Raw genomic sequence first — 18,023 nt, forward strand, 5'->3', positions numbered from 1 at the left:
CAAAGGCCCCTTTGAAGTCCACGAAGAGACCGAGGACGTAGGTATATTCCGAGGATGAGATAGACTCCAGGACATGGTTTATAGCATCAACCGCTGATTTGCCTGCAGTGAAGCCAAACTGGGAGTTGGAATTGAGGCTCTTTGAGTTGTATAATGTGCGTATTCTAGCTGCAAGTAGTTTTTCTAGCACCTTTCCCAGGACGGGGAGAAGGGCTATTGGGCGGTATGATGACGCTTGGTTGGATGGTTTGTCCGGTCCTTTCAGCAGTAATTTCAAGTTTGCCTGCTTCCATGCCTTGGGGAAGGAACCGTGGTTTAGACAAGAATTGAACAACTGTATCAGGGTGTTTGGGGAGATGGACCAAATTTGTTTGACTACTGTGACCTCCAGGAGATCCAGTCCAGGGCATTTTCCTGATTTTAGCGTGCTGACTGCATGGTCTATATCTATGTGGGAGAAGGGGTCCTCATAGCTTGTGGCCGAGTAGGTTAGATGGTCCAGCCGAAGCGTTGTTTGGGTGGTACCCTCCGCGGTGGGACAGTCTTGCTGTATGATTCCATCGAGCAGGTTGTTGATTGAATCTTCCCCATGTAAGTGACTCCTGATTGTTTTGATTCAGGGTGGATTGAGTGATCTCCCCTGGGTGGATCTTATCAAAGATGAGCCTGTAAACTAGGCCCCAAGGGTCTGTACTCATGGATTTTTCAACAAGTTTTCCCCACGCTTTGTGTTTTTCCTTGTAAATTCCATTAAAATAGAGCTTCCGTGCACTGCGGTAGTTTTCATTTAGTCTGTCTATTTCAGCTGGCGATCTCTGGGTCCTTCTTGCACGGCTAAGTTGCTTCCGTGCCTTCCTCAGGGCTTTCCGAAGGTCTGTGAGTTCCATTGTCCACCAGGGCACGTAGTTTGGTTTGCGGGACTTCTTCCGAAAGGAGGAGTCGCAGATTGCGGTGCACTGCGTCATGAAGTCTGTCAAGAGTAGGTCAGGAGGTGGCAGGTTTGCCAGGTCTTTGTCATTGTTAAGGAATGCAGTTTTGGCCAGGTTGTCAAATTTTTCCCAGTCTGAGTTCCTTATTTTGTATCTGGGAAGATCATGGGATTTCCTCCTGAGTGCATGGTGTATGAGTGGGCAGAAGGAGAAGGCTATAACCGAGTGGTCACTCAACGTCCATGAGGGATGTAGCTTCCATTCTTTTATGCAGTCTGCTATGGATGAGGTTGACAGTGTTATGTCGATGTGAGAGGTTCCTGAGGCGGAGGAGAAGGTAGGTGGGTGGCCGGGTGTGTTACAGATGTTAAGATTTTTTGTGGCAATCAACTCCTCCAGGATTTCCCCTCTGGAGTCTGCCGTTGGGCTGTTCCACATTGGTGAAGATGCATTTGCATCCGTTAGAATAATTATGCTTTTCCCTACTAGTGTATTCATTGCGTTTTCGAGGTAGTTAACGAACGGCTCAATCTCCTGGGAGACTCTGGAGCATCTCATGTACAGGGAGATGACATACAGTTGCCCAAAACTACCCTCAACGCACGCAGCTGCTGCGTATTTTGTGCAGAGGCTATTGATTCGGCTGACTGTGAGGGAAGGGTTAGCCACGGCCAGTGCTGCCCAGACTCTTGAGGTTGCGTTCCTTCCAGATCCGTCAACTGCTGGGTCAGATTGGATGATTCTGAAGGAGTAGGGGAGGCCTTTGACCTTGCCCTTGTAGGAGTACAGCTCCTGGAGGCCGAGGATGTCAAAGCTTTTGTCCTGGGAGAGCTTGGCTAGGTCTGACAGGACTGATGCGGATCGCTGACAGTTAAGTTGGCAGAAGCGGACAGTACTGTGGGCGTTAGCTCTAGGATTGAATGTAATTTGTTCTTAGTTTGGTTAATTCCTGTGCTCTGGTGAACTCAGGGCATGATGGGTCTCGATAGGAGTGTGCAGCGTCACGCTTCCTGCGCAGGCAGTTGGAGCAGGAGGCAGGGTTTGATGTTGATGGGCATGAGGATTGTTGGTGGCCCTCCAATCCACAATGTCCACACGTTGGTTTTGGTTGTCTGCAGTATTTTTGTGAATGGCCGTATTGGAGACAGTTTGTGCAACGGGAGGCAATAAGGAAGTCCTTGACTGTATGAACTGACCAGCCGAGGTAGATACGGTTACCCATATTCACTAAGTGTTTTCTTATTCTGGGAGTGAATTCAACAACCCAGTGTTTGCTATTTTTGTTTTTGGAAAACATTTTGAAGCGTATCTTCACTTCCTTTTTGAATTCCTCCATGGTTATTTTGGTGCTGCTTAGATTCTTGTCGTATAAGTCTTCCAGTATCTCCTCCTCTGGAGTTTCATTTTGGATACCATAGATGACCATGGTGGGGTTTAGTTTTTTTGGTAAGTCCACGGTGAGATTCATTTCATTAAGTTTTGTACAGTTTTTAATTTTATCTAAATCCTGTTGGGTGGCGGTCTCTATTGCTACCCCCTTGTCTCTAACTTGTCTGATCGATTTGATTTTTATATTTTTTAACTCCGTTTTTAGGTTGTTAGTGATGGCCTTATTGACCTCATCACTAGTCTGATGGACACATTGGGGGTTTGCCTTTATCAGTACCACATGTCTAGCCTGTGAGCCAGCTGGGGCCAGCTGTGCTTCAGTTTTCTTGTCGACTCTAAGTGAGGCGGCTTGCGCATAGGTATATACTGGGGTGGAGGACGACATTTGCTTGCAGTCAATGATCGTTCTTAATCTCTGATTTTCCAATGTTGTTTTCGTAACTATTTTCTCCAGGTCACCCCACAGATCAAGCAGATCCGCGACCAGTTGGGGGGTGATGACCCGTTGCACCTTGCAAGTGTTTAGAAAGTGTTTCCTAAGGGTGCTCATGGCTTCTACATTATCTTCAACTAAGGAATCATTCAGATTGTCATTTTTGTTTATGATGTAGCTATGGCTATCCGTCACTATTTCATTTCCATTCTCATTAATTACCTTATCGATGGTATTGCTAGTTGTCTTGTTTGGCGCCTTTTGCAGGATCACCCTTCTTCAGGGCAACTAAGGCGACTACAGCTTCTTTCAGTCTTGCCACTGAGTTGTTCGTTGGGTTTACAGAAGGTGCTTCGTCTGAAGTTTCCATGCTCCAGTTATCTAGCTGTGGTTCAGAGGACAATGAGGAGGTATCCGGCGTTGAATCCATTGTTGAAAGGACCACGCCCACGGATGCATTAGAGTCAATGTTCTGTGGATTCTAGGCAATTAGCCTTCAAGTCCTGTTGTATCCTCCGCTAGGGGGCGCAAGTGTGCCAAGTTGTTGGGGACCGCTGGTGGATGTTGGGTTTTATTTCTGAGCTTCCTCAGGCAATTTGGGAGGAAGTTATGTGGATTCTTGTGGATTCCAGTCAATGGCTTTCTAGTCAAAATGGGTACTCCGCTGGAGGGCGCGACTGTGCCTAGTTCTTGGGACCATTGGTGAGTGGTAAACCCCTGCTATTTGCAGTATCTGTATTTGCGATCGCTGATTTAATATAAAATGAAACCTAAAAAAATGTGAATTTTAAAGCGCCGTGAATATTTTCCGCCATAAAAAAACATGGGCATGGCTAAAATTATCTTTCCCAGTCAAAACAGCGCTCAGTGGGTGGGGGGAAAGGGGTGACAAAATAGCGATCGTGGATGTTTCTCGCTAATCCTTGTTCAGTATGTGTTATGCGCTTGTCATGGAAGGTTTTGTCATTTGCTTTTAATTTATATACTTATAAATTTATTCAATTTATAAATTGATATGCTTACAAAAATGATAAATCTACCATTGTGCAGTGTAAAACAGACTTTTTCGAGTGTGTTAACAGAAGAAAGTGACTTTATTGTGGACAAGTTCTTTCTAACCCGTACAAAAATATGGCTACGAATAACAAGGGAAATGTGAAAAGATCAAAGAAGGTGATGACATTAGCGAATAAAATTGAATTATTAGACAAAATTTCTAATGTGAAAGTGTCTCCTCAGTGGCAAAACATTATAAAATCAATGAGTCAACGGTACGATCAATCAAGAAATCGGAAGAAAAAATCCGCCGTAGTGTCCGTGAAAACGCGCTAATTGAAAACGAGTGATGTTAAATTAGAAAAAATGGAAAAAGCTCTATCTGTGGATAGAAGACCGAACTCAAAATAAAATTCCGTTAAGTTCACTCATCATTCGTGAAAAGGCAAAACTCCTTTATCAACACTTTAGCAAAACTGGTGATAGCACTGGCGGGATAAGTTTTTTTAGCAAGCAAAGGCGCTGGTTTGAAAGATTTGTTTGAAATTTCTAATAAATATTACAATTTAATATTAAATTGTTTCTTATTTTCATTTCGATGCCATATGCTTGCATTTCACTATGTGTATAGTCATAATATGAAGGTACATATAATACATACATAGACAAAATTTTAGACTAGTTTTTCTTATATATTTCATACTTTGGAACAGAACCCCTTAGTTACTATGGGAGCCATAACTCAGTATTCGCATTTTCGTTATTCGCGACATTTCTCAGGAATGTAACCCCCACGAATATCGGGGGTTTACTGTATTGGTAAAATGGTTCAAGGAAGTTTTATGTAGTACCAGCCAGAGATGTGGCTTGCAAAATTGGAGGGTAGGTGACCTGATTTTGAGATATAGACGACAAAGATCTGGGTAGGCTGAATGTTTTGAGTATTCATTTCTTTCTAAAATGACAGACAAAACATTTTAGTTTTAAACTTAGAGTAACTATAGCAGGGGATATCAACTACAGAATAATAGTCGCTGGAAAAAAAGCTATCATTGAAAGAAACTTAAGATGAAACTTCATATAAAATAAAGTTGGGTCTCTATGGTAAGTTTAGAAGCTATTGTTATGGCCTTTTTTTTTTTAGGTGCCTTGTGGTTTGAAATGAGATCCTAACACTATCTTTTAAATCTAATTTTGTATTTGTAACAATGATGTACTTTCATAAATACTTCCAAAAATTATCAAATCTCAATGTTAGTATAGGGAAATTTGAGTTTTTGTAATTCCTGTATTTTTCACTTTTAGCTCATACATTTTTTATTTTTTTTTATTGAGAACCCCAAACACGAAAGGTATCAAAACCTATAGTACTTAGTACCGTGCATGGGTTGAAGGAGAAGTATGGGGGGAGGGGGATGCCGGAAACTTTGCTCTAGAGACTAAACATGGGTTTCACCACTTCAAGCCTCCAATAAGCAAAGTGGTGGTATTTCACCGGTTGATGAAAGTCATCTACCACCTATAAACCGTTTCTGTTATTTTTAATTGTAAGAAACAAAACTATCACATGGATATAATAACATTAGGATTCCAGTTATATAAAGCATTACAAGTGAAACAGAGTCCATTTCATCCATGTTATTCTTGTGTAATACCAATTGATGAGATGCATAAATTCTCTATCACATAAGTTACTGCTTATGTAATAGTCAATTTTTAGACTTTTTTTTTTTTTTTTTTTTTTGTTTCAGCAATGTTTTTATGCACGAAATCAATGTAGTTGTATACAGAAGTGGCATGGACAATCTACCCAGCCTACTTTTCAGAAACACATTAAATCTTTGCTTTTTTATATGAACTGCACATTATGATGCTTTTGTAATGATCCAGTTTATCACTATATTTTGCTATTAAATATTAACCCGAATCAGAGGAATTAAGAGGGGATATGAAAGTATTAGCATTATAATGGCTAAATAATGTATGGAGTTGTTGGACTTTTTCTGCATCTGCCAAAAAAAAAAATCTGTCATTCATACCTTTCAACAGATACCTATCCAGTTCCACTTTGAACTTGACCATTGTGGCAGGCAGTTCATTCCAGTGATCTCCTGCATACCTATACAGAGTCTTATATCCCTCTATCACAGGGGTTGGCTCTTTGAACATGTAACTGTGGCTCTTTACTTTAGTCCACGTGAAGCAGAATTTAAAATGGAGTTAGACTTACAAATCAAGGACATGTGGAGTGCAGGACTAAAATGCTTTAAAACTGATATTGAGGATTTGGAAAGCCAAAAGACTGTCCTTGCAATTCTGCACAACTGGACAGCAATAAATGAGTTGAAAAGGCAAGACCAAATTGTGTTTGATGTGTGGAGTTCCTGCATCTGCAGAAACTCCACACATCGAACACAATTTGAGCTGAGGTGTGGCTCTTCAGATTCTTTTTTTTTTTTTTTTTTTAAATTTAAATTAAAAATGGCTCTTTACTCAAAGGTTGCAGACCCCTGCTCTATCAGTTCCCCTTCCCAAGATGTCTAGTTGCCATGCTTTTCAGTCAGCACTCCAAACCCATTCTTCATATGGGTTTGGAGTGCTGACTGCAAATATCAGTTAACACCCTATATCATTTTGGTTGCCCTTGCTAAATCCTTTCTAGAGATTGTCTTTTCAAGTGTAGCCTCCAGATCTGAGTGCAATATTCTGAATGTGGTCTCACTATAGTCTTATACAAAGGGATGATGACATCCTCTTTCCTGCATGTGAAGATCTTATATTTCATAGACAGAATATCATAGGCCTTCCTAGTCACTTGTTTACACTGCATGGAAAATGTCACATCGAACTGAATCTTAACCATGTCTTTTTCATCCTGGACTGCTTAACCAGGAGTTAAATGCTATTCTCAGTTCAGTTATTTCAGATAATCAAGCTTCTGTGGTAACTTGGTTTACTAAATTTCATGAGCAACCAATCCTTGACTTAAGCAGTTCCATTTGGAAGTTTTGAGAAGAACCTTTTAATTATTTGTAATTTGGCTTCAGATAAATTGATAGGCAAATAAAGCCATATAAATATTAAGAAATAGCCCAAAATGTTTACTGGTTATCAGTACCATTATGGTGTGGTAAGCATCCAGGCAAATGCCTGTGGTGCCATTTGGGTAGGGGTGCTTTGCCATCATGCAGATCTTTTAATTTAAAGAGGGTGCCAAATGCTTGATTTGCCTAGGGAGCAAAAATATCTCATGAGAGTACTGCTGGTTATGTTAACTAGATAAAGTTTTTTTTTTTTTTCTTATTTTATGATTTTTAAAAATTAATTTGAAATTAATTATTTTGTTTACCTTCTTTATTGGTCTTGATGAATTTTGTTTTTTTTCTCTCTCACCTGCAGGTTAAGTCATTTAGTAGTAGATGTTGTTCCTACAAAACATTATGATGGGGTTCATGTCATATTTGTGACTACTACTGAAGGTATCATAAGAAAACTTGTAGTTGTTCCTAATATCCAAGAAACATGTTTAATTGAAGAGATAAGACCATTTTCAGAAGATAAGCCAATTAAAGTACTTAAACTACTCAGAGATACGGTGAGACAATTTAGCTGAAGTTGATTATCATTAGTTTACATTAAATATTGTTAACAAATTTTTGTTACTCTTATATTCTGACATGAGCTGTTTCCTTATTTCTTAGAGCTCATTATATATTGGAACCGAAGAGGCAGTGCTGCGAATACCCTTATCTAGATGTGAACGCTTCAGAACAAAGAGGTATTATAAATTTTTCTCAACTAGTAGATTAATGAGGAATAATATTTATAATTATGCAGAATGATTTCTCTTTCCCCCCCCTCCCCAAATTCTGATGTTGTGTGTTGTGCTTCATGTGACCAGTACTGATACCTAATTGCATGACTGGTTGAAGAACTGTTAAAACTTAGTCATGCAGTTAAGTTATACCACAGAATTGTTTTGATTTTTCTACTGTTATCACCACATAAGTAAAAGCTATATCATTTTTCTAAGAGTTCAACTACACTCAGAATTAACCCATAAATTGTGGTAAAGCTCAACTTTGATATCCTTGTGCATCCCCAACAATAGTGTTCTCATAGGAAGTAGCTATTGTCAGTGACTGTATTATCATGGAAACAGGAAATATGTTGTGCAAAAGGGGATAGGTAGGTGGAATAGTGCCAGGGTATGTCTGCCAGGGGCAAAAGTTAATGACATTGTAGAGTTAATGATATTATTATTTTTTTTTAAGGGTACAAAAAGAGATGTTCTATATTTTGGTGCTCATGATAAGAACAGAAGATCTGAGGATTTATATAATAGGTATACTGCAAGTTAGGATTAAATTTGAAAGTGAATTTTGCCTAAACATAAGATGTGGGGGTGGGGGGACATGATGAGAGCCTTGTTAATGGTTTGACACTGGAGAGACTGTGCAAAGCTCATGAGGCAGAATATTTCTAAGCATGGGTTGTGCTTGTTAACAGAATAGTTTTTATAGAGAGGTATGGCATATACTTTAGAGAGAAACAGACTAATAGTTTAACAGCAGTTGAAAGCATAGGCAAAATAGGTTCTTGCTATTCCACTGGAACATATTTCAAATGAAAAACAACTTTTATTGGTAGTGATAAATGATGCAAGAAAGCAAGCTTATCAGCCTCAACATCATTCCCCCCCAAAACTTTCCATATGATCTGTCCAGCTTCCCCCCCCACACACAAATACGTTATATAATTCTTAAATTTTATTCAAACTACCTAGTTTCACAGCATCAGGCAGAATTTGTTCCAATAATCAACTACCCACTAGCTAAAAGAATTTCACACATGTCCTGCAACCGTCCTTCCTCAGTTTAAATTTATGCCCTCTCATGTGTTGTTTGAGTAAGAGAAAGGATCATTAGCCTTTAAACACTTGTCGGGTCTCCTTACAGGCGCTAAGTTTTTAGATGATACAGTTTGCAGAACTGAAGCTCTTCCTGGTAAGAGCACCCTTTGTTCCATCATTAAACTCATTACCCTTCTCTGCACCCATTCCAAAGATCCTCATCCTAAAATGAGGCTTACAGACCTCTATGCAGTACCCAAGATGTGGCCTAACCATTGCCTTATACAACTGGATAATCACCTCGTTATCCCTGCTGAAAAATTCCTATTTATCATTGACAAAACCCTCATTAGCTGTCAGAAACTTTACAAGTGTACAATTGCTGTGGTGTTTTAATTTTCCACTGCCCTCAGTGTAGTACACACAGTTGATATGTTATTCTTGGATTACTGCTACCCATATGCAGTACATTGCATTTGTCAATGTAAACTTCAATTGCAATTTCTCAGGCCATTTCTTTAATTTTTCTAGATCTTGTCTCACTTACTTTCATTAAACACATTGCAACCTTTTGTCCTGTGTACAAACTTAGACATTAAGCCTGATATGCCTTTATCAGTATCATTAATAAATATTGAAAACAGTGATGGGCCCAGAATTGAACCCTGGGGTACTCTGCTAAGTTCCATTAATAACATTAGCAGTGCCCATTGATAACCACTATCTTCTCACTCACCCATCCCTTTATCCATAGCAATAACATGCCCCTAATGCCATACTGCTCCAATTTGTAGAGCAGTCTTATGTGCAACAGTATCAAAGACTTTTCCGAAATATAAGTATATGATGCCAATTATTATTTTTTTTTTTGTATTCAGTTCCTTTGTTACTACATTATAGCAGGTCAGACAAGATTGCCCCTTAGCAAACCCTTCCAGTGACTGCCATATAAGTGCATTTCTGTCTAGATGGACCTGCATTACTTCTTTAACCAGTGGCCCCGTTATGTTCCCTGGAACAAAAGTCAAGTCGACCAGTCAAGAAGACATTTTATCCCCCTTTGTGAATTTGGGATATGTTTGCACATGTCCACTCCTTAGGGGCATCCACAAATCTAAGTATAAAAAATAAAAAAAAAAATTTTGCACATCCATTCCCTCTAAAAGTTTTTCTCCAGTTCCTCCTTGAATTTATTTAAGCTATCAACTTCCACAAAGGCAGAGGAAAGTTTGTTCCAGCTATTAACCGCCTGCTGACTAAAGGCAAATTTCTTTTCGCACATCTATTCTACAACTCTTTCCTCAATTTTAATTTATGCCCCCTCAGGTTTGTAATCTAAAAATCAGAATTCAGCTTGCTCAACCCATTCAAGGCCCTGTACACCTCAATCAAATCGCTTCACAGGTGCCTAGTCTCCAGCCCCTGCAATTTGTTGAACTTAAACCTTTCTTGCTAAGAGGACCCCTTCATCCCCTTGCCAATCTCGTTGCCCTTCTCTGTACATCTCAAGCAACTCAACATCCTTCCTAAATTGAGGTCTCCAGACCTGTACTCAAGACTTGACCTGACCATTTCCTTATGCAAAAGATAATCACCTTTTCCCTACTAACAAAATTCCTGTATATCATTGACAATATCCCATGACCTGCTCTGGCAGCCTGTCTGGATTGCTCAGAAAGCTTCATATCTAACTGCACTCCTCATGCGTCAATGTAGATGCAAAATACTCATTCAGATTATCAAAAGAGGTTTGCTGACCTCTTTTGCACTGGCCATCCATGTTGACTGGATGCACTTGTCTTGGATTCTATATGCTTCTTAGCTAACAGCATAACCCCCTATCCTGTCTGTCCTTTCTATACGTGTTGTACTCCCAGTATTCAAATTTTGTATCACTTGTGTTTGAGTGACATCATGTCTCTGATATCCCTATGATGTCCACATATAATGACTTAACCAGTACTTCAAATTAGTAAAATTTTTTATTTACTAATTTACTTGAGGGCTGGTAGGGTAACTAAAAGCAAACCGGAACACATACCTACTTTTTTCACTAATGCTAGGAGCATAGTAAATAAAATTTGAAGTGTGCCACCTAAATGTGAGAAAACTCATTCAATGTGCTGTAATTTTTGGAATTTTGGAAAAAAAAAAAAAAAAAAATCAACATTCAGCCACCCCTGGCATTCTAAAAATTCGTACATAATGGTTGAAAATTAAAAGTTTGGAATTTTTTGCTAAAAGCAAACCCTTACTTTTGTGCTGGGCTGTAAATTGGAACAAATCTTAAAATTTTATAAAAGTTTATTCAAGTACAAAAATTAACATTGAAACAAGCAAAAACAAATAAAAACTAACTGTGTGCCAAGTCTATAAATAAATGCCAAGCATTACTACAGATTATTCAGTCAGTGTGCCAGTACTTAGTACTTGTTAATATCATATGCTTTTACATTTACAACACTTGTTGATTGACCACCTAAGAATGACTACTTGTATATGTTATGGCACACCATGGGTGCATTTTGTATGCTACTCCTAGTGGACTTGCCACATAATGGCCTTCATCTGGTCATTTAGCTGCTGGACCCCAGCATTGCCCCCACCTTCTCCCTGTGGAGGCAGACCAGGAACCCAGTAGATTTAATTTACTCTGGCAGGTCCTACCGCGTAATTTCCTGAGATTTCGGCGGCTAGGACAAAAAAAATTTGTATACATATACAGGATGCTTCAAAAGCGATGGTCAGCACCTCAAAGGTGAACCGTACAGACCACAATAAGCAAAAAAAGCCCAGCAAACATGGGAGTACAATATTAGTGGAAAGATGGACAGGAGGGAAAGGAGTTATGCTCTTGGTTAAGAACACTGAACCTATAGCAGTGCACCCAGTTGATGTGGTTGGCTAATGCAACGTTGAGTCAGTTTGGTTAACATAAATACTAGAATAACAAAAATGTACACAGGAGTATGTTATAGGCCAAATGACTGAGTATAACAAACAACCATACGGACAAATAGAGTGGGCCAGGCAAATCTGAATGGCTTATCATGGGAGATCTTTCTAGACAATCACTGGAGCTTGAGAGTTGATCACTCATACTAGCAGAACTTTTATTAGATGATTATTTTCTGCAGCTACATGTTAGAGCCAGCAAGAGAAAGCAATACCCTCAATCAGATTAACAGTGGGGACTCTCATGCATTAAGAATCTCCAAATAAAGGAACCACTAGGTGGAAATGATTTATAGTTCATTGATGTGGAATTTACTTAAAGATATAACTACTGCCAAGGGTAAAGGGGATTTTGCTTTAACTGTAATAAATGTAACTAATGGTCTTAGTTTTTAAGTTGCTTTCAGTGGGAAGAACTCTAAGTAATCATAAGCTTCTTATACCAACTAAGAGATATTGTTCAAGGTTTAAGCCTAAATGAATATCAGTTGAATTGACGAGACTAATGATAGTGAATAAAAATGCAGGAGATGATTATAAATTATCAAGGGACATGGACACCTACAGTAAGCACAAACTAGTTTGCTAAGCGAGTTGGGCAAACTAAAGCAGATTATGAGAATTCTTTGGCTAAGATTGTAAAGAAAAGGATGAATCACAAAGAATTTTATGAATGCAAAAGGATGAACCACAATTTTGTCTAGTATTTTCTCATTGCCAACAAAATGGAACAAGTGTATTGAAAAATAAAAACAGATTTTTGCGTCTTATCTCATTTCCTTCATAGGTAGGTAGATAATTTATTGAACACTCCTCATATAAATGTATAATATTTGAAATTGTTCATTCCTTAAATTACTAAAATTTCAGTATATATTTCAATGGAAATCTGATAAACACATAATTTTGGTATTTCTGGAATCAGCAATTTCCTTTAGAATCTTAAACTTTTGTTTAAGAGGTAGATATGGGGGAGGGAAAAATAATAATAACACACACACACACACACTTATTTATTATTTATTTTTTTTTTTTTGGCTAGTGTTATTGATGGAGGCTTAATCTTTGTCATTTTTTGCTTTGTAAGCATTAATATAGTTTAAGATATAAATTTAGAAAATTAGCCACTTAACAGTATGTATCAAAGTTGATGCTTATTTATTATAAGCAGACTATAGCAGCAGAGATTACAAAACACCTTGTGTACAGAGTTATTCTTTTAACAGTGAATGCATCAATGCAATGGATCCATATTGTGGTTGGAATGAGTATCAGGTAGCTTGCACAACAGCTCCAAATCGCAATCATCTAAGTTCATTTTGGTTACAAGAGCCCACAGATTGTCCAAGAACTGATCAGCCAGGTATGTTTGCTTAATGAAGTTTAAGTTTAATGAAGCAAAAATCAGATTAATTTTACTATAGTAACCTTTCTTTTAGCCACTTTGTTGTTTCCAGCCCATATGCACTGAACCCAAAATGAGTTTTTTTTTTTTTTAGTGAACTTAGATTTATAAAAAAAAAATTTAACTGTATACATAAATGCTTTGAAATATATTTTTTATTTTGAATTTTTAGGTAAATATTAGGAATAGGATTGGCAAAAATAAACATTATTTGATTCATTTCATCAACTTCTGTATTCAAATTACAGAGAATCCCTTTAATTTCTGCTTGCAAACCAATATTATCTTGAAATGGTATGTCCTATGCTGGTTTTTTTTTTCTTCAAAACTTTTGTAAATATAAAACCTACAACTATTACTTGTTGATAGATGGCAACATATCTGTGCAGTGTCAAGAAAATATGTACATATATAGATGTAATTTGTTGATACTGCATTGAAAGAATATTCAAAACATGTGTATAACTCCTTTGGTCCCTTCCACAAAAAAAAAAAGTGTGTGTGTGTGTGTGTGTGTGTGTGTGTGTATATATGTGGAAATTCACAGAAGAGTTAAACAAATGAACCAAAAACATTTGTAATTGAAGCAGATAACTTCCACCGAAGTCCACTTCCCTGTATTATTCTGCCATATAATTAAAATAGTTTATTGCATGTGATAATGCATGTAATCTTCGTGTTACATTGAATGATATTCATTAATTGATTATTAATTTGGAGAAACTTTGTTGAATGCCATTCCAACTGAAAGACAACTGTATAAAGTTTCCAGGTTCAGATTTCTAAAGGTTGGCAAGTATGAATATAGTTGGTAAAATAACAATATTTTTTTTTTTTTTTTTTTTTACTTTAAAAAGTGATTTTAATTTTTCTGTATACTGTATATATTGTTTGGGAACTTTGCCTTCACAGTAGGGTTCAGAAACACATTAATATAAGCTTAAACACTGGGTTAGTTTCATTATTCATGATTTCAGTAAATGTTTTGTAGGTTTGATAGTTATGTTAGTCCTTGACTTAGTAAGTTAAGGACTGAGTCAGTAAACAAGTTTTTTAAACTAGCCCTGAAATTACTATTTGATTGGTGGTAACCACTGAGAATAAGTAACAATGGTCTTCTCTATTAGGGAAGGGTTACTTATTCAAAGTGTGAAAGATAGGCAACTTCTTTTGAAGGATTTCACAATGAGTTGTAATATAATGATGCCTCTAATTACTGACACTTAGCAGTAACATATGGACTGCATCAATTTAACGAAATTCACATAAAAACAAAGTAACCTCCTTGAGCAGCTATACACTTGTGAGATCACTTGTAGAGTTGTTGGAAACGTTTTTTAAATGCATTTTAAACTGACCACCACCCTACTCCCATTTCTTTTAATGTCCTCTACACCACGAAATCACTGGCCATTCAGTGTATATTTGATTTTGGGAAACATGTTGCCCAGGAGAGAGAGAGAGAGAGAGAGAGAGAGAGAGAGAGAGAGAGAGAGAGACACAGACACTCCCCCCACAGTCTCACACTTTCCGGTACCACCTCTTACCATACCAGTACAATGCTTGCACCTGTTATGTCATATTTTTCACTCTTGTTCCACTGGTGCTTTTCCTTTTGCTTGGAAACTTTCTCATATCCTGCCAATTCCTAAAAAGGTGACAAATCTCTCCCATCTAATTATCAGTCTATTGCACTTACCCCTGTTCTTTTCAAAGTAATGGAGAAATCCATCAACTGCCAACTCTTAAATTATCTCAACCTGTCATCTGATCAATGATTGCCATTATGGCTTCTGTTGGTGTTGATCTACTGGTGATACATTGGCTTATGTTGCACATCTTTGGACAAATGTGATGGAGAAGTTTGCAATTTAAGCAGTTGCCCTTGACACATCTAAGGCTTTTGATTATGTTTGGCATTAAGATCTAAAGCAGCTCTCATCTTATGGATTGCAGACTGTTTTGTTGATTATTTTTTCTGAACATGTGCCTCAACTAGTCAGCATCCATTCGCTGTTTACCTCTGAACAGAACTAGCTTTTTCTCATCTACTTCTGTTTTCAACCTTCCTTCACATGTGCCGACCGGGCTAGCCAGGTGGGTAAAGCGCCTGCATGGCAACCCAAAGGTCGTGGGTTCAAATCCCGCCTCGGGCTTGGATCAAAGTACTGCAAGAAAACCTTGGGAGGTGCACTATGGCCACAGAAGCCAATGCACCAGTAACTACCAAAAAAAAAAAAAAATCCTTCACATGCATTTCTCAAATTACACTTTACAGAAATTCAAGTCTAATGTCAACCACTATCTTCTTGGCCTTCAATCCATGCACAGTACTAGGTACTATAGGTTCTAATACCTTTCATGTTTTGGGTCATTTTTAAAAAAAAATAAAAAATTATTGGTGTGAAATGTGGCCATGTGATAGAAACCAGTCCCCCTTTTTCTCAAAACAGACTTAAACAGACTTTATCCAGTGAATTCCTACTGGATAGTCTTTATCCAAATGATCCAAAACCTGCTTGTGCATAGTATTCCTTTTTACTGCCTTACCTGGTGGGAATGATCCTCTTGCTGTTGAAAAAGTGATCAACATATTTTTGATTTTTTTTTTTTTTTTCCTGTATGGGTGTGTTGATTTCCATTCTATATTTTCTCAGTTTCTGGATTGTATTTGAAACAACTCTTCACCTGTTATGATCAAATCGAGAAAGTTAGATCATACAGCTTGCATGAACTGTTTCCTTGCTTTGAGTAGTTTTTGTTAATCAGTCAGTGTGACATGAACCTAGTACAGATTGTTCGTCTGCACAAATATTCTATCAGATTTGCAAAAATTCATTCAGGAGTCAGATGCAATCAGTGTGAGAACTACATTTTGTATTTCAACGGTTCCTGGTGTTCAAAGCATTGTTATTGTTAGATGTCCAGAGTGATTGTCAATTTTCAGATCCACATGGCCAAAGTAAAATCTTGGTAAACACCTGAGCGAATTAGTGTCATTGCCCTACACTTGGTTTAATAATTTGTAGCCACACTTAAGTTTTAAACAAAATTTAATGTTTGACATGCGTGCAATGAACTTTGTTCTGGAACTTGTCAAACTTTTCATTTTTAAGTTTTGTGGCTACAAAATTTTTTATTGTATGCTTGTGAATAAATGAAAATTACTGTTAGAATGATTAATCCATGTGTTAATGTATTTTTCAGTGGATGGAGGATGGGGTGTGTGGTCTAGTTGGTTTGAATGTGCACAAACAGGGAAAGATGTTCCTGGTGATAGATGCTTTTGTCAACAGAGATCTTGCAACAACCCTGTTCCTGCAAATGGAGGAAAGATTTGCAAAGGAGTAGATTTCAGGGTGACAAACTGTACACGTAAGTAAGAAAATAAAAAAATCTTTTTTTTTTTTGATAAGATCTTATGCTCCTATACTGTGTATCAATTGAAATATTGTAATATATATAAAATTGCAGGTCAAGGTCTGCTGTAGCAGTGAGTGTCACCCATAACTATTTCTGAAAAAAATTATTTAAATGATATCCATATAAGTCACTTTGTATACTTCAGTTTTTCTTAAGAATATTTTATTTTATTTATTTATTTTTTTGTTACAAGTGATATGTATGTGCATAGTAAGTTTTGAATGCTGTTAATATGGCCAGTTGTTGAGGGTTGCCAATTTTACCAGCTTTGGCTTAGTGAAATGAAATAAACTTATGGTTACTATGGTGAAATCTTTATCTGTATTAACAATGAGAAAGGCTACAGTAGATAACTGAAAAACACTGTTAAGAGAGTTACTTAATTTTACTTGAATTGCATACAATATTGGTAGAGTACTAAAAATGAATAGCAAATGCTTAGAAAATGGTACTCACCTTGTATAAATCTGCAATAAATTTTTTGGTAGATGGTGGCTAAATTTAGGTTGGAAGAAGCATTAAAAAGAACTAAGGTGGGGAATGGGGTGAAAATATTTTAAACATTTTAAAATGTTTTTGGTGTGAAATGTGGCTTGAAATTGTCATGTGATAGAAACCAGTCCCCCTTTTTCTCAAAGCAGACTTAAATAGATTTTATCCAGTGAATTCCTACTGGATAGTATTTATCCAAATGATCCAAAACCTGCTTGTGCATAGTATTCCTTTTTACTGCCTTACCTGGTGGGAATGATCCTCTTGCTGTTGAAAAAGTGATGGGTTTCAAGAAGTTTTTTTTAAAATGTTTTAAAATATTTTCACACCATTCCCTGCCTTAGTTCTTTTTAATGCTTCTTCCAGCCTAAATTTAGCCACCATCTACCAATTTTCTAAGCATTTGCTATTCATTTTTAGTCAGATTTATCACGGTATTATAAGATTACTATAATTTCACTACTGGTAGAGTATTATAAACAGTTCTAAATGTTTTTTGTAAAGTGTTTAAAGTCTAAGTTCAAAAAACATAAAAATTTAACTTTATCTAAAAACTTAAAATAAAACATTGAAATGCAGTTTAATGTAATGTACTGTGCTGTACTATAGCTCAATAAGCAAACAAAAAATGCTTATTATACAGAAAAATAGTTGATCATTAAACTTTGCCCTTTCTTCAAATTGTAAACTTCCCCTCCCATTGAAATTCTGCATTTTATGCATGTGGAGTATATTGACGTAGCCAGTTAACATTTCCTCCTCTTGTTGTTCTAAAAATATCAGCATAATGTCTTTTGCTTCCAGAGATTGAGTAAATGTAAAAAATTTTTTTTTTTTTTTTTTTTTACCTTTTGAATAAATAATTCACTCTTACTTTCTTAATATAATTCAGGAGTTTTGGTTGTAGTGCTTTCTGTGATCAATTGATTATCCCTGGTTCCATAGCCTAGTTCTATAATGCCAAGTCATTCTTCAATATCTGCTTCATCCACTTCTTGAAACCCATCCACATTTTTAATAATTTTAAAACAGTTTGCTGCAGCGTTTTCATTAATTGTCTGTTCTGACTGATGCACACTGGAAAATTTCCTCTTGAAACTGCTGAAGTGTAATTGGCAGACTTTCAACCCATGCTTCTGCAACACAAAA

At 37.1% G+C, this 18,023-nt stretch overlaps 1 protein-coding gene across 5 annotated transcripts in view; it reads left to right on the forward strand.

The window, feature by feature from the left end:
* Positions 1 to 18,023, forward strand: part of LOC150080534 (semaphorin-5A-like) — a 240,986-nt gene that overhangs the window by 192,161 nt on the left and 30,802 nt on the right. For all 5 annotated transcript variants that reach the window (XM_090381775.1, XM_090381774.1, XM_090381776.1 and 2 more), the window contains 4 exons: positions 7,147 to 7,342; positions 7,449 to 7,525; positions 12,781 to 12,917; positions 16,167 to 16,334. In XM_090381775.1, the coding sequence (XP_090237901.1) occupies positions 7,147 to 7,342; positions 7,449 to 7,525; positions 12,781 to 12,917; positions 16,167 to 16,334 (578 nt within the window). The remainder of the gene's footprint in view (positions 1 to 7,146; positions 7,343 to 7,448; positions 7,526 to 12,780; positions 12,918 to 16,166; positions 16,335 to 18,023) is intronic.

This window comes from Mastigoproctus giganteus, chromosome 9, assembly GCF_048544385.1.
Source record: "Mastigoproctus giganteus isolate SK-2022 chromosome 9, ASM4854438v1, whole genome shotgun sequence".
NCBI lineage: Eukaryota > Metazoa > Arthropoda > Arachnida > Uropygi > Thelyphonidae > Mastigoproctus > Mastigoproctus giganteus.